General features: G+C 36.3%; 1 protein-coding gene across 3 annotated transcripts in view; it reads left to right on the top strand.

Moving 5' to 3' along the window:
• TOLLIP (toll interacting protein) overlaps positions 1–21185 on the top strand; it is a 29211-nt gene extending 8026 nt beyond the window's left edge. For 2 of the 3 annotated variants that reach the window (XM_082058020.1, XM_082058022.1), the window contains exons 2-7: positions 2363–2512; positions 5135–5317; positions 6430–6582; positions 7961–8051; positions 11923–11943; positions 17744–21185. In XM_082058020.1, coding sequence (XP_081914146.1) covers positions 2363–2512; positions 5135–5317; positions 6430–6582; positions 7961–8051; positions 11923–11943; positions 17744–17958 — 813 coding nt within the window. In that variant the 3' untranslated portion in view covers positions 17959–21185. The remainder of the gene's footprint in view (positions 1–2362; positions 2513–5134; positions 5318–6429; positions 6583–7960; positions 8052–11922; positions 11944–17743) is intronic. The other variant, XM_082058021.1, reaches the window with a different exon arrangement.
• The last annotated feature ends 637 nt before the right edge of the window (positions 21186–21822 follow it).

Genomic DNA, 21822 nt, shown 5'->3' with positions numbered 1-21822 from the left:
GCTGGATGCACCCAGGACACAGTTGCCCTCTTGGCTGCCAGGGCACGCTGGTGGCTCACGTTCAACTTGTTGTTCACCAAAACCCCCAGATCCTTCTCTGCAGAGCTGCTTTTCAGCATCTCGTCCCCTAGTCTGTATGTACAGCCAGGGTTGCCTTGTCCCAGGTGCAAAATCCAGCACTTGCCCTTATTGAACTGCATGTGGTTGGTGATTGCCCAGTTCTCTAATTGGTCTAGATTCCTCTGCAGGGCCTTTCTGCCCTTGAGAGTGTCAACAGCTCCTCCCAATTTAGTGTCGTTGATGAACTTACTTAGTATTCCCCCAAGTACTGTGTCTAAGTCATTTATGAAGACATCAAAGAGTGCTGACCCTAAGAGGCATCCCTGCAGAACCCCATTAGTGACTGGTTGCCAGCCCGACATAACCCCATTTACTAAAACTCTTTGAGCCTGGCCCATCAGCCTGTTGCTCTCCCACTGCATTATGTGTTTATCCAGCTGTGTGCTGGACATCTTGTCCAGGAGGATACTGTGAGAGACAGTATCAAAGTCTTTACTGAAATCCAATAAGATCTCATCGACAGACTTCTCTTGGTCAACTAGGTGGGTAACCTTATCGTAAAAAGAAATTAAGTTTCTTAAGCAGCACTTCTGGCTATGGGAAGTCTTTATGATGTCTATTCTTAGAGATGCTAATAACACCAGAATTGAAACTTCCTGGAGGTCAGGGGTTGAAGGGCACCTTCTGTGTTGTAAATGCCATCACCTTGCTAATTCTGGTGCCACTTCAAATCTCTCATAAATGGATTATGTTTTATTTTAAAACCAATTCCTTTTTATTCCTTGTTACAAGAACCTGTCTGATTTCCAACCTAATTTAAATGAGCTTTCTTTTAATATTAGCACTATCTTTTACTTTAGTCTTTTCCTTCTCTGCCTCCATTTCCCCCCTCGCTTTTTAAAACATAAAGTACTTAGGATCTTAATTGTAAAATTTTGAGATGCTTGTAAGCAAAATTTATTTGTTCCTAATAGCCTAGCAGCAGGCATTCAGTATTTCCTCCCTAGGTTTTTGATCAAGTTCCTTTCTGCCATGTAACACCTGTTGTTGACAGGAGTCAGAGGCTCTCAGATACCAATAGTAATACAAAATGTGATTTGGCAAGAGCTGCAACTTCTGTCTTCAAGATGCAATCTTTACATGCAAGTGCTGTCTAATCTTCAAAAGCTGTGTTCTAGAGGCCTGTTATATTAAATAATGTTCTGTAGGCATGCATCTGCCAGATATACAGTTGAGTAATCCTGCCTGGGATTGCAACATAAGAAATTGCACTGTTTTATATCTTGCTGTGGTTAAAAGTTCTGTATTAAATATGTAAGCAACTCTATAGACAACATAAATGACTACAGCTTAGTTATAAATTTTCTATGCCACTTTATTTGCCTTTTAAAGTTTATTATAGTATGATTGTTATTTTAATGTTATTTTAATCTCTCTAGATGTCTTATGAATAATGTTCCCTGACCATTTAAAACCTAGAAACAACATGAGTTATTGAATTGACGGTAATAAAATTGACAAGTAATAGGTATACACTTTCCCTTCTTTTACTCTTAAACTTAGAGAAAATACATGGTTGGCTGCTAATTTGTATTGGCACATGTGACAAAGTTCCTTAGTGTTGATCTACTTGAATTTTTTTGTCATGTTTCTTTCTTATGACAGACCAATGTTTGAATTCCTCCATTATTGTTTTGAGCATGGTGAGCTTTTTGTCCCCTAATTGTCCTCAAGGTTAGTTGCAGGCTGGCTGTGATTAACATTGGAAAACCATTAGGACATTTTTGTTGTGTTGAAAGATTCTTAGTTATGTTGAAGGATTGGGTTCATAGGAAACATTGTCATTTTCATAGTCACCTTCAAGACAGATCATAAAGACAATTTCAAATGAAAGCAGCATGCTGTATCTTGTCACAGGAATGATGAGATGCAACATAAGTGATGAACATGTGAAAGCGCTGAGTGCCATCAGATGTCTTACGTGAATGGGATGTAAAACCTTAGTAGCTCTGACCTCTGTATGGACTAAAATATTTACTTGCAGAGCAGACTTGGTTCTGTACATCCTGCTTTTTTCAGAGGCAGATGTTGAAAGTTAGTGGTTTTGGAAGTGAGTATGAGAACATCCTCTACATGACTGGCAGTTTTGTCGTTTAATTAGTTCTTTCTTTGTGCTGTCAGAAGGTGACTAAATTCCGATGGATGCTTTTGCTAAGCTTTTCTTTGATTTATATTCTTCTCCCTTTTTATTATGAAAGTGGAAGACTTAAGTTTAAAGGGTTTTTTCCTTTTCTTTTTGAAGGTATATGTTGGTGAGCTTCCTCAAGATTTTCTTCGCATTACCCCAACCCAGCAGCAACAGCAAATCCAGCTGGATGCCCAGGCAGCACAGCAGCTACAGTATGGAGGACCCATGGGTACAGTAGGCAGACTCAGCATTACCGTAGTACAGGTATACATGGTACCATCTCTATACAATTGAGGAAATGTAATTAAATAATAATGCTAATCTTATTGGAATGATGACGAAAAAGATGTTGTGTTGGAATTTGAGTTGCTGAATTACTTGTATATAAGGAATGAGTAATTTTTTTAAAGTTTTTGGAGCTACTGGAGCTGACACTGGTCTTCATCAGGTTCAGTTGTTTATTTTTAGGTGTTTGTGCATACAAGAAAAAATATGTTGCTTGAAGAATAAAACCTAATGGCTGTTCTTGATGTCATGTCTGAAAGTAACTACTTTTTATAGAATCACAGGATAGTTGAGGTTAGAGGGGACCTCTGGAGCTTATTTAGTCCAAACCTCATCCCACCCCTTATCCCTGCCCCAGGCCAGTTCCTTAATCAAGGGTTAAAGAGGATGTTACATACAAGAAAAGGCTGAGAGAGCTGGGCAACAGCCTTTGGGGGAATCTTATCAATGCAAAGTCCCTGCCATCAGGTATGATGATACATGAAGAAGACAGCTTGGCTCTTTCCAATGCTATCTAGAGGAAAGACAAGAGGTGCAGGGGGCACAAATTGAAATACAGCAAACTCTATTTAAGTATATGAAAAGCTTTCTTACCATGAGAGTTGTCAAACATCAGAACAGGTTGCCAAAAGGGTTTGTGTAGCTTCTGTCCAGGGAGATACTCAGAACTTGCCTGAGCATTTGAACCTGCTTTGAGTGGGGAGCTTGGACTAGCTAATCTCTAGAGGTCCCATCCAACCTCAGCCATTCTGTGAAACACTTAATTGTGTCAGTGGCCCTTTGCTGGACTTGTTCAGCTATGACCATGTCTTCTTCTGGGCAGTCCAGAGCTAAAGATAACAGTACTCCAGATATGGTCTCCTCAGTGCTGAGTAGAAGGGATCATTTTCCTTGGCCTGTTAGCTGTGCTTTCCCTTATGCAGCCCAGGATGCTGTCTTTGTTGCTGCAAGGGTGCACTGCTGGCTTATTTCCAACTTGGTGTCCACCGAGACCTGTACATCCTTCTCTGCAAACCTGCTCTCCAACCAGCTGGCCTATAGCCTATAGTGATGCGTGTGGTTATTCCTTCTCAGGGCAGAATGTTGCTTTTTCATTTGTTAAACTTTGAGATTCCTGTCTGTGCACTTCTCCAGCCTGTCAAGGTCCCTCTGAATGGCAGTACAATCCTCTGGTGTGCCAAGAGAGATAGTCTTCTATACCTGTCTGGGAGTTTATGCAGGAATGCTGTGGGAATCTGGCTGCATGTTGAGACGTGTGGCATTCTGGATAGGAGACTTAGCATGGCATAGTTAACCTGTGAAACATGAAAAGCTGGTTGAAGTCTTTTGTATTTAAATATGTGCTGCTAAAGTACGTAGAGCAGCATGCCTTAATTCCGTTATTAATAAACTGGTGGAAGATCAGAAAATGTTTTTGGGAAGGTAATTTACTGTTCTCTTTTTCTTGGAGATATATAGGAATGGTGATGAGTTTGTCTAGGCACAGTTAATTGTGTCATCTTAAATTACTAGACAGACAATTTATACGCTCTTTTCTTTGGCAAAGTTTTGTGATAAACTGCTTAATCTCAGGACTTCAGAGTCTATAGAGTACATAATTTAGGTGCCAACTTTTCTACTTTAATTGTTAAACCTAGATTTACAAGAAACAGTTCAAGACCTTACCAGCTCTAATATATGAGTTACTGAAGCAGCATGTGCCATGAAGAAGAGGACTTTCGAGGCCAGATCTGCAGCCATTATGACTAAATCTTATGCAAGTCTCAACTGTTCCAGTTCTTTAAATGTCCTGTAGGTGGGACGCACCCTAGGCACTGTATTTTTTTCAGTTGTCTTACTAAGAGAAGAACTATAGGCTGCTTAGTACAGGTCAGAGGAACAGCATGTCCGAAGAGTCCAATTTCTACTTTGACATAGCTATGCAACAGTACTCAGTGTTGTCTTCAGGACTGTCATCAACTTGTTTTGTCCTATTCCTCTGATGTTACAGAAAAAGTATGTTGGATATCTTCTGATTCTATACAGCATCTGTTTCTATTGTAATGTAGAACTTAAGTTACCCACTGAATTAAGTAATACTGAATGCACACACTGAATTAATCAAGTTTTCTAATAACTTCAAGAAGCATGATTTACCAGGTTTTACCTCAATTGAACTGCTTTTGCAGTTTGTGCTTTTGTATTGTGTGATATTCTTGAAGCTACTGGATTTCTGTAATTCATTATTTAAAAGTACTTCAATGAAAGAGGACAGGCTTCCTGTCACTTTAAGTTCAGGACTGTATATTGGAAAGCAGATACCTAGGCAAAAATCAAATTTTTGGTTTGGTATGAAGTAACTTACTTTAGATATGGTGAAGATGTGTATTTTCAGCAACAGATGGATTAAAACAAGGTTCCCATTTCAAGGTCTCCCAGCCATTTAATGGTGTTGCTGGCTTATATTTTGATGTGAATGCCTTTTTTTTTTTTTCCTTCCTGTCTACCTCATAATCAAATCTAGCCTTTGTTCAATATTTGATCCTCTTTGTGAACTAATAGTAATTAATTTCTCAGGTTAATGTAAATATAATACACTTATAGGTTTTCTTTTCTTTCCAGGCAAAATTGGCGAAGAACTATGGAATGACCCGCATGGATCCATATTGTCGAATACGGTTGGGTTATGCTGTGTATGAAACTCCAACAGCACATAATGGAGCCAAGAACCCCCGCTGGAACAAAGTTATTCAATGCACTGTTCCCCCGGGTGTGGACTCTTTTTATCTAGAGATATTTGATGAGGTCAGAACTGCTATATATTTTCCCCTGACTCCCTGTCTCCTATTTGGACTGAGGTTTGGGTGAAGTTTTGCAAAAAATGGTTGAATTACCAAAGGCTGTTTCTTAGCTGTACTCTCTGGGAGGTGACAAAGCTTTTTCAGAATCTCAAGAGCAGCAATGCATAAGGCTTCATTCCTCCCAAGAATGTCAGAGCTATTACTTTTCCTTTGGTAGCTGATAAGATGCATTAGCAGGGTTCCCTGCAAAGGAAGAGAAGAAAAAAAAGTCTGAGTGGTGTTTAAGCTCTTCTTTGCAATCAAAATGCCCTGCACCCTTATATTCTGTACTGTCCCTATTAAAAATAGCCTGTTTATACAATACTGTTTTACTCAGAAGTTATTCAGTGTTGTTCTAGCCCAGGAGGGCCTTGGAAGCTTTCCCAAGCTTGGAAATGCTGAGTGTGAAATAGTCAAACATAGACTCTCTGTAGTCACTAGGATTTATTCACAGAAACTAAGTGTAGTCACTAGGATTTATTCACAGAAACTAAGAGGCTACAACTGAGTCTGTAGTTTGCATCTTTTTGCTGCGTCTATTACTGTGTGTAGTAAAACTTGACACTGCAGCAGCTGTGTGGTCATTACACAAGTGGGGCTTTTGGATGCTGTTTTGTGGGTTTAGTGGATTGGTTGAAGTGTCCATTTCATTGCTGCAACAGGGTGGCAGATCAGTACTTGTGTCTGCTCTTGAATCACTGGAGTTAACAGCCTATGTTAGGAGTGTAAACAGAAGCTGTTTACATTAAATTAATGGCCTCTAATATTATATCACTAGATTTACTCAGACTATGCTGATATTAACATGTATTTCTGGAAGTGTTCTGCTTCAGGTTTTCAATTTCTTATTAAATATCTGCAATCAGTCTATAATGCCACTTAAAGCATTGTTCATCCTTGTTGGAAAGGAGGTGGCTAAAATATTTCCTGACACTTCAGTAGCTTCAAAAGGAATAACTTAAAATTGGCAAAATGAAATAGCATAAAACTGAAGGAAGTGTTAGGTAAAAATAATTTTAAGATTTTGGGTATTTTTCAGGGCAATTAACTTGATGCTGTTTTTAAATTATATTCCAGCGGGCCTTTTCAATGGATGACCGCATCGCTTGGACACACATTACAATTCCTGAGTCTCTGAAACAAGGAAATGTGGAGGATGAATGGTATAGCCTGAGCGGAAGGCAGGGTGATGACAAAGAAGGAATGATTAATCTGGTTATGTCGTACACGGTAAGCCAAGTTTGGGGTGGGAGGAAGGGAGGGAAGCTTCTTGGGTAATGGAGGGTGATATTCTAGATTGAAGTAGAAGTAGTTTAATTGTACCTTACTGGGTGTTTGTGCGTGTTTGCATTTAAAATAGTGATAATTTTGGGACTAGCAGTCAAAAATATTGGTTAAGGCAGTAAATACTTTTGGTGAGGTGGTAAATAGATATTTATTTACCCGGTTTTGCAATTGCAAAAATTCAACTTATTCCTGAGCTAATACATCTATTAAAAATAAATCCTCAGTCAAATGGTCCATTTTAATTTCTAAGTTAATAATAATAATAATTTTCAAAAGCTTGGTGGAATCTTCACAATAACTTATTTCCCCCCCTAATCTTTAGAAATTCTTTTCAACTTAAAAGCAAAAATAATGGAAAGTCCTGTCTGTCTCAGGTCTTTCTTGGATAGTTTGAATGCTCTTTCTGATGTCTGGTTTTTTTACTTCCATTCTTGTTCATTTGGTGCTCCTGCTCATGAACTGCTGACTTACACTGGTCCATGTTGCAGCTCATGGACTATTCTTTCATCTGTCACTTTTGTCTTAAAAAGCTGTTGGATAACATGTGCAGCCCTGAATGCCTCCTACTATGCTTGTCCATCATCAAAAGTTCCAAGTTGCTGTTGAGAGCACAACTGGGAACAGATGTTCCCTGCTGTTTGAAATTCACATTCTGTCCCACACCAGAACAGTTGTTTGGTTAGCCCTAGGATAAATGACTTCGTAATTAACATTTAAAACTGTCTACCCATGAATGTAGTGTACATAGAATTTGACCTTTTAATTTTTTCCAGGATAAAACTGGACAAGAGTTGTGGTAGTAAAAGGGAATGGAGTTAAATTGATATTTTGTTTAAAGTACTGGTTTACCTAAAAAGTAGTTGATTTGAACTAAAATTTGCTTTTAGGAGCAGTATACTGCTTTTAATAAAAATCAGGTTTGTGCTAAGATTTCAGTTACAATGAATATGTTGTATATTTAATAAGAATGAGGCATGGAAGCTGATCAAACCTGTATTTTAGAATACGCGTTTGTCTTCAGTAACAAAATTTCAGTGACAAAAATTTATCAAATTGTTGCAAAAGGCTAGTTTGCCATGATGCATTTGTATTGATTTATGGGCAAGTTAGTTGCCATTTAAAAGCATGGTAGTTTAGTTAATTTACCTGAGATTTTGCTTAATATATAAATCAGCACTTAATATAGTCATATTGTAATATTGACCATGGATTTGCAATGTCACGATTTGTTTGCAAATACTGTTTTAATTGCCAGTTTAAGGGTTTTTTTTCTATATCTTGAGTAGTTTACTCTGTTCTAATCTGTTGTTTTTGTGTGAAGTCTTTGCCAGCTGCCATGATGATGCAGCCCCAGCCAGTGGTCCTGATGCCCACTGTATATCAGCAAGGAGTTGGATATGTGCCTATAGCAGGTATGTTTTCTCTCCTTGCAGACTGTTAACACTTCCAGGTGAAGGGTTTTGCAGAAATAACTACCAAATTTCTCCTGGTTTTCAGAATGTAAAAGAAGCTAAGAATGACTTTGTCCTTAACCATTTTTCCCATGGTACGTTTTTGGGAAGAGTGACTGAATTAAGTGCAGTCTGCTTTCAGTCTTATACCCTGTTTAAAGGAGCTGTGTGAGTTTAATTAAATGGATTCAGATGACTGTCAAGTTAAAACAAGTAGCTTGAAGACTTCTCTTTTTGAATATTTATTTTAGACCAATGTCAGGTCACTGAATAACTGAATATATAGCAGGTTGTACTCTAATATAATGTGTGCTTATTAAGGGGTGGCAATCCATGCGTGAAACTTTTCAGACTTCAGAAAGTGCACTGAATGACTTGTGTTGTTAGAACTGCAGCTTAAATAGCCTGTGAAGGGATTGACTCTTCTGTGGTCTTTGAAGATGCTTTTGAAACATGCTATACAACATGTGAAGTGTGTAGCACAGTGAATGAAAAATGTTAGGGAGCTCTGAGATAGTTATGTAAATACATCAAGAAGAGCTAAAGCAGGTATTATCATTTCTCTTGAACTGTGCAAGGTAAGTTTTGTAAACTTAGGTTTTGTAATTTTTATATCAGAGATGAAAAGTTTAAAGTATGTAAATGAGCTTGAATATGCCCTACTTAGATAACTGATAAGTAAAGTCCAATTGGGTTTTTTGCCTTTTTCACTTACAGCTCTAAAAAGCTCCAGTTTGTTGTATGAACATTTATTCAGTAATATGTGCAACTTTTTAGGGAAAATAAGGTAGAAATTTATATATTTTGAATTTCTTTGCATACAGGTGTGTGAATGAGTGATAGAGTGTGTGGGACATAATTGCAGTGTTAAGGGATGACACAACAGAGAGTAATATTTTTTTTTTTAAAGATTCAATTCCCAATTGAGTAAAATTTCATTCTCTATAAAAGCAAACCTCAAGACAAGACTGATGGAGTAACTTAAAGAATGATACCTCCTGTTTCATTTTTATAGAGTATAGTTATAGCAAAACATGGAAAAGTCTAGTTACATACTTTATTCCCTGATGAAAGCATTCAGTCTGTTTCATTTAAAGTGCTTTTATCTCTATAGCTTAATTCTCAGGATTTAAGTCTTGCTTCCTTTTCCAGTGAACTAGTTTCGACTTGTGTGTGCATCCTGAAGTGCAATTCCATTGTTGTAATCCAGACTTTTGTGTAGATTTTGTGTGTTTGAATTAGATGCCATATGTGTTTTGGTTATAATTTCATTGTATCCCTATATACTGAAGCAGTTAGTGAACGTCAAACATAGTTATCTTGTGTACGGTTAAAACAGTAGCAGGCACGGTACATATGGCAAGGTCATAGAAGTTGCTATAGAATTTCTCGAGCAGGTCAAAATGAGAATGTTTGTGTTGTAAAATTACTGTGCCAGCCAGAATACAAACAGTAGAAATGAAGAAACTAGTTTCAGGTATAATTGAAACTAGACATAGAACTGAACAGATGAAACTGATACTAGACCTCTGAATTTAAAAAAAACCAAACAGAATGGTGTATCTTGGTGTTCTGTAAATTCTGTATTTACCTTGAGACTATTTTCAGTAATACTTATTAACTCTACTTGGACAAATGGTAGTAATGCCTGACATTTTAGCATATGATAGTTTGACTTCATGTAACTATTTTGTTGAGCCGTATGTTGGAGCATTGCCCTTTTGCAAAGATCCATCATGTTTGTTTTAATTACTGGTATGATAATCTTCTGTAGTAAAGAATCTTCCTGATTCTATTACTTGTATTTTTAAGCTGTTGCAAAGTCCTGTCCTCCGATTTGAAGTTTTCCTTTGTTCTGGGAAGTCTTGAATGTACTTTCTTGACCTTATAAATACCAAACCTATTACAAGCCACCTTTGACCTATTATTGATCTTTTTTAAAAAAACGTTACGATGATTTGTCTCTGGTATTCTAGAATTTCTGTGGGCACCATCAACATTTCTCAAAGCACTGAGAGTTTTAAAGCTTTTGCCTTTTCACTAATCAATGACCCAGTCTTAATAATTAGATGTATGGTTAAGTTTGGACTTTGAAAGTGACTTGACTTCAGAATACTTCTGGTGTTACATACATTTAATTGTATGACTTAATAAAAATAATTTCAAATTATAAAAGGAACCAATAATGTGTCTTGGAAGGCATTGAGACTTGTCAGAATGTTTTCTGTGCACTGAACTAGGTGCTCCTCCTTCTGTGAACTCTTTCAGAAAGGTGCATGCAAACTACTGGCCTTTCCTGCCCAGCTAGATTGATTTTTATCTTTTGGGGAAACTCTGTTGGTACACTTTCTTTGGAACGCTGTACAGGGTTTTTTCCTCTTTTCGATACTGCTTCAAGAAGGGCAATGGTAGCACATCAATATACTCCACAGGAATATGTTTACTCTCTTCCCATCTTCTTAGTTCAGGTTTTTTACCTATTTAGTTAAATGAGTGTAGTCTATAAGCAAGCTTTATTTGCGTCCTTCAGACAAGTCGAAGAGCAGCACTGAATAGTTTATTACATCTGAAATAGAGGAGATTCTGCTCTTGGGCAAGACTGTTAGAGTCTAAGTCTTATCTATGATGGAAGTACAGTGGGTGGACTAAAATGCTTATCCAGACAGTTTAACAGTTATTTGTTAGCTGTCCAAAATAATTGTGCTGTAAAGAGAGATGGTGTTAAGTCAAATTTAGTTGTATCATGAAGGCCAAGTTGTGTTTTTTGTGATAAAAAAAAATTCTGTGCAAAACTAACCTTCCAATTAAGGTCAAAGCAACTCATTCCTCTCATGTTTATCTGTATCATAGACACTGAGGTAAATACTAGTAGCAAGCAGCTAGTCACTGTGGTAAGCAGATGAAGCTTGAAATGCCAACACAAGTAATGCTGTTTTCCCTGTATTTTATTGAAATGGCCATAGGATATTCTTGCACCATGTTAATTAATTCCCAGAGTATTAAAAACTAAAATTTTCTGACAATAGTGCCAGTTGCTACAAACTATAGTTGCCATAGATATGTTTATGGATTGGGCTTAGGAAAATTTGAACTTGGGAATCCTATTGCTCTTCTAAAAGTTGAGTTTATCTACCATCTCCTCCTGTTTCATTTTCTAAAGATTACTTGTAGAATATTGTGGTATAGTAGGTGGTTACAGTCTGAGCTGATCTTCTTGCTAGTGTATCAAAGACAGTAAGCTAAAAAAATGTTACTTCAGTAAGCAAGCTATATTTCTTATCAGTGAGTATTGATGGGATAAATAGGAAATAAATTCATACATAACTTATAAACACCTGTGTAAAGAGTAGGTCAAAACCCCATGTGTTTCAGGGCCCTGTCAGACTCCAGAACATTATTTTTCATTGAGGCAGTTTTGTGTATATGTACATTACTCCTTCAGGTGTCTGTATTGAGTTTCATGAACTAACTTGTGATGTTATTGGCATTTGTTCAGAAAACCATGGATTTATGTTGTCTTTGTGGGCTTTAAAATACAACACTTGCTGCAAACACCTGGTGGCTTACTTATTTTGAAAACATCTCCTCTAATTGTAACTTCTGTAAAAACAGCACATTTGGTCAGAGTGCTGGGGCAAATTAGTTGGGAGACTGAATCCTAGCAACATTTAGTTTTTAATATTAGGTAGTTTAGGTTTTACCCAATTTTATCAGTTTATCCAACTTTCACCTTTGGAAGCTAAATGATTAATTTCCTTTTAAAAATAGATTAATATTTCTTTCCCATGTCTTATTCCTTTCCCCTTGCCCCTTCATTTTCACCTGTCTTTAGGGCTTGAGTACTTTGCTCTGGGTAAGTTTCCAAGCTCTTTTCTCACTCCCATACTCATTGACTCAAGAGCCTTTGCATGAATTCATCTAAACAGCTTTGTTACAGAAGACTGTATCACAAGGTATTGCCACTTGGATGTCACAGTAGAATAATTTAATGCATCTCCTGGAAATTTGTAAAGCCCCTCTAACCACTTGCAAAGTCTTGAAAGGCACCTACTTGGATTCAAGCTATCATGCTTTAAGTAATTGGTGATAATGGTGTTGATGGATAAGACATGATGTTATTCTTCTGAAATTGTAGTATGTTAATGAGCTATTCTAGGTGATAGTACTGGTTTCCCAGAAGAGAAACTTGAATCTTGCAGTTGTTCTGCTACTGCAAGGCCTAGGGAGAAGCAGGTAATGTCGTGAGTTTTGTAAACTTGAAAGTGAAGAACTCAGTTGTGCAATGACATGGGGAAGACAGCCTGCCAGTTGCCTTCTGTTAGTCTTCAAATAAGCCTTTTTGAAAAAAAACAACACCTTTTTTCATCTGTTTGTATCTTTCATGCACATCTGTTTTAGATCCATGTCAAGTTAAACATGCTACTAGAACTCTAAAGGCAAATTATGTGACAGGAAATAATTTTTCCTTCAGTCAGACTATGACACCTTCGGTTTTGAACTGTGCAAAGATGTGGTGACATCCTTAACTTTCATAAAGGCACTGATCTTCAATCAAGTATGTTTAGGAAATTCTAGAATTACTCCTTGTGAGATAAAATGTCATTCTTGATGCTCTGAATTTCAGGAAGATACTGTAAATGAAACTGATATGGTTGTTGCAACGTATTTAGTTTATTCAGAGCAGTGGAATTGTACAATTTCTTTGTGGGTCCTTATGCTTCACTTTTCGAGTAGTTTGCAAAGAAGCAACATTTAAAAAAGATGATGGCATGCATATTTTAGCACTTTTTTTTTTTTTCCTGAAGCAAATATTAAGACCTATTTGTGTATTTTTTAAAAGATGATACTGATTTCTTCCTTTAAATGAGAGAATTCATGCTGAGAAGTTTCCTGAGTTTACCCTGAAAAGGTCTATGTATGGGACAGAATAATAATGAGTTAAGAAATTAAATATAGAGCACTTGACTGAACAAGAAAACACAATAAAAAGTGTGTAATGCCTTGTGTGCAGTTAGAAAAAGTTAAGTCTGCTTTGATACTTCCATTGCTGCTTATAGCAATTGACTTGCTATTGTACGTACTCGTTTTGTGTATTGGAATGTCACTGCTAACGCCAGCATGTTTGCCATTGCCATTTCACTGATTTGGAAAACAGTACTCCATTTTTTGAACACTTACCTGAGATATGGGAGCAATACAGGAGCGTGCAATTCCATTGATAGTGGATTCTGATGTGGTTTATTTTCAGTTTTCACCTGTTAGTGAAATAATGTGTTTAATATGTAAATCAGCTTTTTATGGAACTTTGATAATTTTGAAGTTTATTATAACTTTATCTAATGACTGCATATATATATATATATGTATATTTGCTAAATTGTAGTGTGTAGTTCTTTAAGTTTATGCTTATGTCTTGCTTACTGCTTTGTAAATCAGAAGATATGGATACATTTAGCCTGAGTGCAGAACAAAACAAAAAACCAAGGAACTCTTTACATTAGTGAGTTTTGTTAAAAGTAAGCTTCATAGAGGTGTTTATTGAAAGTGACTGTGATACTAACTTCCATTTGCATACAGTACAGCTGTAGACAGCATAAACTAATTCTAGAACTGTAAGAGCTGAGAAAATGGATTTTGAAAATCATTAGTGGAAAACACTATCAAATTTCTGGTCTGTAAAATTGAATATTTAGATTGAAAATACCTCTTGAATACTGCCTGTGCAGACGTCTTGCTTCATAATTGGCTTGTGATGAAGCAGTAAGAAAAACTGTGTGCTGGTCTTGATGATTTTTTTAAAATTATTTTTTATTTTTTATTTTTTTTGGACATTGATAAGACATTGAAACTTTATTGGTAAGCTGTATGATACTGTGGTACGTGAGAAGTGAGCCTCATGTTTCATTTGGATTAATATTTTAAACAGACCTCTTTTATAGACAGTTCCTACACAATTTAGGCTGATAATTGGTTAATCTTAGGGTGCTGATGACTTACTGAAGGATATTAGGAAGCTCGTGTTAGAAGTAAAACTTCTATTGCTCAGTTCTTTCAGGTACTTTGCAACTTTAGTTTTTGAGGCCATACATTGCTCACCTCTTGTAGGAAGCGTGAGGAATGAGTTGAGGCTTGTTGAAGTCAAAGAAGAGGCAATCTGAAATGCTGCTAGATATGATTAGTGGGTAAAGGGTATTTGCAGTGTTGGTGAGGACTGCACAGTGGTTTGCCTGTAGGGTGCACTCATGGTCCGATTTGCCGTATGTTTGAGCATGTGGTGCCAGACAGAATTCCAGGGACTGTGATCCAAATGGCGTAAGAAGCTCTAGAGCTAAAGTTTAGGTTGTTGTGGAAGAGGCAATATATATATGTATATCCTTGGTAGTGGTGTGATGCAGATGACTAGGCAAAGATAAGGTTCCAGTGTGTAGGTAATAAATTTATGGTGAGAGGGACATTTCTTTAGTTGCCAGCATGAACCTTTTAAAGCATCTAGTTTCCTTTTTTGATTCTAATAAAACTTAAGATGTTGACAAGGGGAATTTTAGAATAAAAATTGGAGGGCACTGATAAGTATGGAGGTAATTATAATTCAGTAATGCATCCCTTCAGATAGGGCAGAAGTCCAGGGTGAGGAAAGAAATGGCAAAGAGTACATTAGGAAAGATCATGTTTATAATGCACACAGTCAAACTATATTCAATTACAGGATCTTGCCAGCCACAGTTGATGTAAGTTAAGATGGGTTTAGCTGATACAACCATGAATGCAAATTTTAATATAGCATTTTTAAAGCTGATAGAAAAAAGGTGATCACTGAGATGCTAAAATATTTGTGCAAGTTACAGTAAGCATAGGCATTTCTGGTGAAATAGTGACAGGCTAAAGAAAATCTAGAAGGGACAAAGTAAGTATTGAAATTGTTCTTGGCCTTTTTTTTTAGGAGATCTTAAGTCTGAATAGTAGTAGAATGATATAGTTGCAATACGTTTGATCATTTCAGTACTTTAGTCGTTATGCTCAGAGTTGAAGCTTCAAGGAGGCACTTGAAAATTATATCAGTTGTAGATCTGCTTTAAGTTATTTTGCTTTTTGAGCAGTTAGTCAGAATTCAATAGAAGAGAAGCAGCTTTTGATATACTCTGGAGTAATATATGAAACCTGTTTCAAAAAGTATCTTAATTAAGGTCACAGAAAGTAAGCTAAACAGGGGAACTAAAATGTATGTAAAACAAGTTGTTACCTACTCATAGTAAATGTATGCCAAACTAAACAAACAAATGAAAAAGGCAGCACTTGGGGAATCCTAAAAAAATCTCTGCAGTAAAATGGTAAAGTAGGTTTCTGCCAAAAATTGGTAGGTTTGCCCAGATGAGGGGGTGTGAGATAAGTAAATTGTATCTAAATCTAAACTGGTAATAAGGTTGGGTAACAAAGCTTTTGAAGAGCAAATGCTTAGGGAATTGAGAAATACGTATTTTAAAGCAGCAGATAACCTAGAATCATTCAGGTATTTGACTGTAAAGATACAAATATGTAAGGGAGTACAAAATAACCCAGGTGGAATGGGAGCCCATAATGGCAGGAGGAAGAAAGTGTTTGGTTTTGTCTTTGTTAGGAATGAGTGCTTTTTTTATGAGAAGGAGCCTAAGGTGGTAATTTTAAATTTTAACAATAGTTGTTAAGGTGATCAGTAAGAAAATACAGGTAAGATAACATTTATTCCCATCGTGTATTTTGGATTTTTTTTTTTTTTTTTTTTTTTTTTTACCACATGCAGAATGTAACCTATTGCTTAATTAGATTTGCTTTCAGAAGACTGGAAGATGGCAAACTGATTTCTTATTTTTTTTTTTTAACAGTTCTGAAGCAACTGTATTTCCTATTGCATAAACTGATTAAAACCTATGGAGATTAGAATGAGCTGATTTAAAACAACTAGCTAGCTAACTAGGTAAACTTTAAGAGGAGGTGACATGGTTATGTAGGGAAAGCTTATACCTTAGAAGTTATAGGTGTATGAGTATGTGGGTAAGAATGATGTGGTCTGTGTACATCACCTTGCCAGCTGCATTTTGAAAATGTTATTTGCTAAGGACTTTTCCTATCACATGATATTCTGATACAATAAAGGTCCTGCTGTGGTTTAACTACTTTGAAAAGCTCATGAACAGATAAAAATAAATGATGAGTTATCCTCTAATGGAGTGAGGCCTTTGGTGGGGTGCATCATATTTTTTAAAAAAAGTACTTGAGGGAAGGGGACTAATAGACAATTAGTCCAAACAAAAGATCTTAGCAGTTTCCTAAGCCTCATTGACTGCAGCAGATTGCATAATAATCTCATAGGAAGTGGGAAATAAAATCACATATTAAGGCTGGCATTAAAGTGTTATGTATAAAGAAAAATATTACGAATACATATTTGGTGATGATTTCTTGGGTTAGTCATTACTACACATAAGGATCTTTGACCTACTATAAGCTATTCTGTGAAAATACCAGATGAATAATGTTTAAAATGGTGGATAAAATGCTTGAAAGCAAATAAAAAAACTTTATCATGCTGCTGTATGAAGCAGTGCCATGTTTGCATCTAGATGCAGGTAGCTTTCCTTGCCCTACCTTAGAAACAATACAGCAGAAGTGGAAAAGTAACACACAAAGGTATGGGACTCAGATAATCAGGGGTCTGGAACTACTTAGAGACAAAGTGAAATATACCATTTTCAGAAGTGATAAAAAAAGACTCTAGATGTCTACTATAGCTGGTTTCAGTTTTGTAAAAGCAAATGGTAGTTTTTTTCAGAAAAAAAAGCTTAATGCTAAAAGATGTCAAGTGATGAAAAGGGACTTCTGTCTAGTAATTGCTTTTAACAGGAGTTAGAAAACTCATTTTCTAAAACTGTCTTTATAAACTGTCAGTGCTTTGATTTTACACAGACATACAAGAAATTAATGAAAAATGTCAGATTAATTTTGTCTTCTGGCAGAGGAACAGGGCAAAACAGTGTGTACCTCTATTGGCACAAGAGGAATTGGTCTTTTGCTGAATTGTGACTTTGCAGGCTGAACTGGATGGAACATTAAACCAGGGAAAAATGTTTGCTTAGAATTTGCTTATGATTGTGGTCCGGTCGCTTAGTGGACCTAAGTACTTTGCTTTCTTTCGAATGCAATGGAAGTTGCATTTCTTAAATTTCTAAATATCAGTTTGGTATATTGCTGATGTAAAACCGTCTTTTTCATCACACTATAAATACATTAGGAACCAAAATATGATGGGAGCAGGGAGAAAAATAAATAACCGCACCTTTCTGTGGTGCATTTAGTGATTCATGTATAAACTTGGTTAATGCAAGTTGTACCTAATATTGAGCTGGACCTGTTGCCATCATGTAGTTTACCACTTCTGAACATAACTTTGGCAGAAAACGTGTTCCAGAAAAACATATTCTGATTGCAACACTCTAGGTATCATCTCTTTTTTTCTGGAATGCATGTTTAAAAAAATACTGAGGTTGCTGAGTTGGGGAGAGTCATGAGCCACTTTCTTCAAAATAATTGGTTTGTTTTTTTTTTTTTCTCCACTCATGTATGGTTGTGTTTTTTTTGTTTGTTGTTTTTTTCTTCTGTTTGTTTTTTTTTTCCTGCAGGGATGCCTGCAGTCTGTAATCCAGGCATGGTACCAGTGGCAATACCACCTCCTGCCGTCAATCCTCAGCACCTGTGTAACGAAGAGGACATGAAATCTATCCAGGACATGTTTCCTAACATGGACAGGGAAGTAATCCGCTCAGTGCTAGAAGCTCAGAGGGGGAACAAGGATGCAGCTATCAACTCCTTGCTTCAGATGACTGAAGAATCATAAATACCCACTTCCTGCATAGTCCCTGTCCTTGATGCCACTTATTTTTACTTGCCAAGCCAGGGATTTAGCTAGAGGAAGAAATTCCCAACAGCTTTCTGTTAGCACATCCTCTGTGAAAGATTATACTCTTTTTTTGTTTTGTTTTGTTTTTTAAATTTTCTTGGACATTTGGATCTTTTTCACTTTCTTTCTCAATCTGTACATACTCAGTTTAGCTTATGTCCTACAATATAGCATTGAAGCATCTTTGCTATCAGCTGTGTCATGTGGCTATATTCTGATGGGGTGGGGAGTAATGCTGCTTTTTTTCTTTCTCCCTTTTCATGAACTTGTTCTTAAAAAGTAACTCTATGCAGTACAGGATTTACTACTGTTTGTTAGACTGAAAAAAAAAAAAAATCCATGGAGGGTTTATTCTTTAAACATAACTGATTTGTTAAAGTATTAAGGTTTCATCAAGCAACCTATTTCTGCCAGAAATTAAAAGAAAGACTCTTACCTTGTCCAGTGGTGTTTAGTTACTGCTGTGATATATTGGGTTGTTTCTGATTGAAGATTTTTAATTTAATAAGCTAAATTTCTTAGGTTGTGCTGTTGGTATTTGTAATGAGCATCTTATATTCAATCTATTCAGCGGGCACCAAAGCAATATGTTATCTGGTGTGTTTGGGGGGCTTTATCTTCCCATATAGTATTGTTATGTATCTGTAAAATCTTAACAAGTAACTTTTAACTTGTACAGTATGTATTGCTGTAGCAGAGAACAGGACTGAGCTCTAATGTACTCCCACACTTAATTACACTCTAACTACTGCTCGGATTAGTGCAGAAGGAAAGATATTTATACCTGGGAAATTACTAAAACCGTAAAGAATTTTAAAAAGCAGAAATCTGTGATCTGGTTATAAGGCTTCTTTCTTTACACCTATATTTCAGCAAAATTACCATTTTATATTAGTGGAAAAGCTATTGTATTTTTTCCTGTAATCTGAAATAAGCTTCAGAATCTTTGAATGGCATTGTGAGTTGCTCAGTGACTCATTTGACTACAGTTGCTGTAGTCAATTTATTATTATTTGATGCAGATGGAAAGAAATTCTTTCCAAGAGAAAATTTAACATATCTGAGTTGGTCTGATCCTCAGAGGAGGCTGCAGGTTGTTTGTATTTATTGTTAGTGTTATTTTTTCAGATAACAGTTCATTTTGGAGCTGCAGAATATTACAGTATGCAGCAGTTATGCCTGTTGGATAAATTTCTGCGGTGTCTGTTTTTGTAGATGGTAAAGTAATGCACTTTAAATAGTATGCACCAATTTATTTTTCCAGGGATGTGCAATGTTGCTGTTTTATCTTTCTAATGCTTGATTTCAAATACTTTGACAATAGCCATAGACCTTTATATTTTCAAGACTTGGAATGAATGTACACTTGAAATCTGGGCTCTTGAGTGATTCATGAGAACATTAAAGCCAGGTTTTGAATAGGGAAAAGGGACCCATATTCTCTTCTTCCCCATGCTTTGTTTCATGTCCCATGCTTAAAATATTTTCTTTACTGAAAAACTGATTTTATTCCCTCCCCTTCTCCCACCACCTACATTCAAGAAGCCTTTAGGTAGCACTGGCAGTAGAGCATGAATTTTTTTTAAAAACCAGACTGAAACTTTTAAAATACAGCACCAAATATCATCCCAGTTTCTAACCTTTTAAAGCTGTCTTTTCATAATGCATGATTTTAAGTTTTGTTATGAATCTCTTACCATCTTAAACTTACTGTTGAAAGCATGTGTCTTTTATATATCCTTCAACAGGCTTTTCAATAATGAGATTCAAGGCTATAGTTTCCACGTGCTTTAGTTGTAGAGTCACCACATTATTGTTTTCTAAAATAAAACGGGTGTTCTTCAAGAGACTAGTCTTGCCTCTTCCCTACCTTCATGGTCAGCTTTGTGATTGGGTAGGTGTAGAGGCATTTGGTATTTATAGCACAGTGATTTGTGACATCATTACCCAAAATGATAAATCTTCGTAAGGATTTAATGCTTAGATATCTCCAGGAAGAGTCCCTTGCTCTAACTTTTACGAAGATAACAGGAATTGCTAGGGATGGAATAATTCAGGGAAAATGTACATATTTACACTTTTATATTAAAACATTGGGATCCATAGTACAGCTTTTTATAAAAGCAAGTGGTCATGGTTCAACTTAATGGCTGGTAAATTGTATTGCATCCTATTACAGCTCAATTTCAAGCCCAAAATAAACAGTTTTCAATCCTAACCACCAGGAGGGATAAGTGCAAATACAAGGTTAGTCAGGTTTATTCAAAAACTAGACTCTGGGCCTTTGAGAGAGGCTCCCGTTCTTAGAATTTTTTCATTTGTTTTGTTCTAGGCAAATGTTATGCGAAACAGGGTAGATGTATGAGTTGAAGATGGGATATGTAGGAGCAGTATGGCCAGTACATGGATTTCAGCATGTTAGAATATACTTAAATATTGGTTTGGGATTTTTTTGTCCTGATTTAATTGAGCATTATAGCTGAAACTCTTATGTCAAGATGTTCTACTTAAGTTAAAAAGAACAAAACACTCATCATAAGCCTATTCAACTTTTCAGCATACATATCCTCTCAATCAAACTGTTCATTGCCAGGTTTGAATTGGAGAAAAATCAAAAAAGGCAGGGAGTGTTTAGTTATTCTAGGGTCTGTGAAATTTAGGTATTGGAACTGGAAGTCTGTTTCTTGATTTAAAATAAATTCTCACTTATGATTGTAGCTTTGGACAAAATGGTAATGGGATAATACTGTTTTTGCTGCTCTTCTGCTCAACAGCTTCAAGCAGCTTGGAGCCAAAACCAGCTCTATAAGACTGGCATCTGCTAAAAGTTAGTGCTGTTAGTACTAGTTTGAGTCCTGCCAGTAACCTAAACTTGCAAAAGGTAGGAACATTTTTTGTCTAGCTAGATCCTTGCTACCTTCCTCTCTACTGCTCTTTGCATCTGCTAATGGTACTGAATGGTTTTGTTTGTTTGTTTTTTTCCCTTAAAAATGTTATTGCTTGTTTGGTTGATATGTAATACTGTACAGAGGATGTTTTTTGCTGTAATAATTCTGAAGACATTGTTTCTTTGTATTGAGTTCCAGTGTCCAAATGTGTTTCTTGCACTCTAAAGTACATTAACTTTTTCATTCTAATTTAATAAATGTATCATCTAAATGAAAGTGTATTATGTCTCTGTTGAAGAGCATCACAATTTGAGTCTTTGTGGACTGATGTAGAATTCAGGTATCAGTTACTGTCTTTTATTCAGTCTTGCACATTAGTTAACAAGTTACACTGGTTCTTAACATGATTATCTGGTGGGACTAGTACAGTACACACTCAAAAGCTTTTTAAGTGTTCATCTCTAGATGTCTTTTCTAACTCTTCTAGGTGCTACTTTCTCAAGTTATAGTACTGCAGGTCTAGAAGGCAGAATGAGGCAGTAGTTGCATTGTTCAGAGAATGATGTTGGAGGGCAAAGGAGAAGGGAGGAACAGTGTGTGGGATGGAGGAAATGTTCTGCAGTATGAGGGGATTGAGAACTCTCTAGGTGAGAGTGGTCTCCAAGTAAAGAGTTATTAAATAGACCTTGTGATGTGCTATTTTAGCTAAAATAAGAGCTGGCTTTATCTGCTAATATATAATTAATTAATTTTAAAGATTTGTTTTACACAGCATCTCTTTGTAATTCAATCATTGCCTGCAAAGCTATCCTTTTTGCTATGCTCACCTCAGTGATTATTAATCAACTGCTAGTCTGTAGTATTAGTGTATTACCAAGCTGACATTTTGGGTTTTACTGTCCAGTGCATAGTG

This window comes from Streptopelia decaocto (genome assembly GCF_964273445.1).
Source record: "Streptopelia decaocto genome assembly, chromosome: 7".
Lineage (NCBI taxonomy): Eukaryota > Metazoa > Chordata > Aves > Columbiformes > Columbidae > Streptopelia > Streptopelia decaocto.
This window is presented reverse-complemented; position numbering and strand designations above follow the sequence as displayed.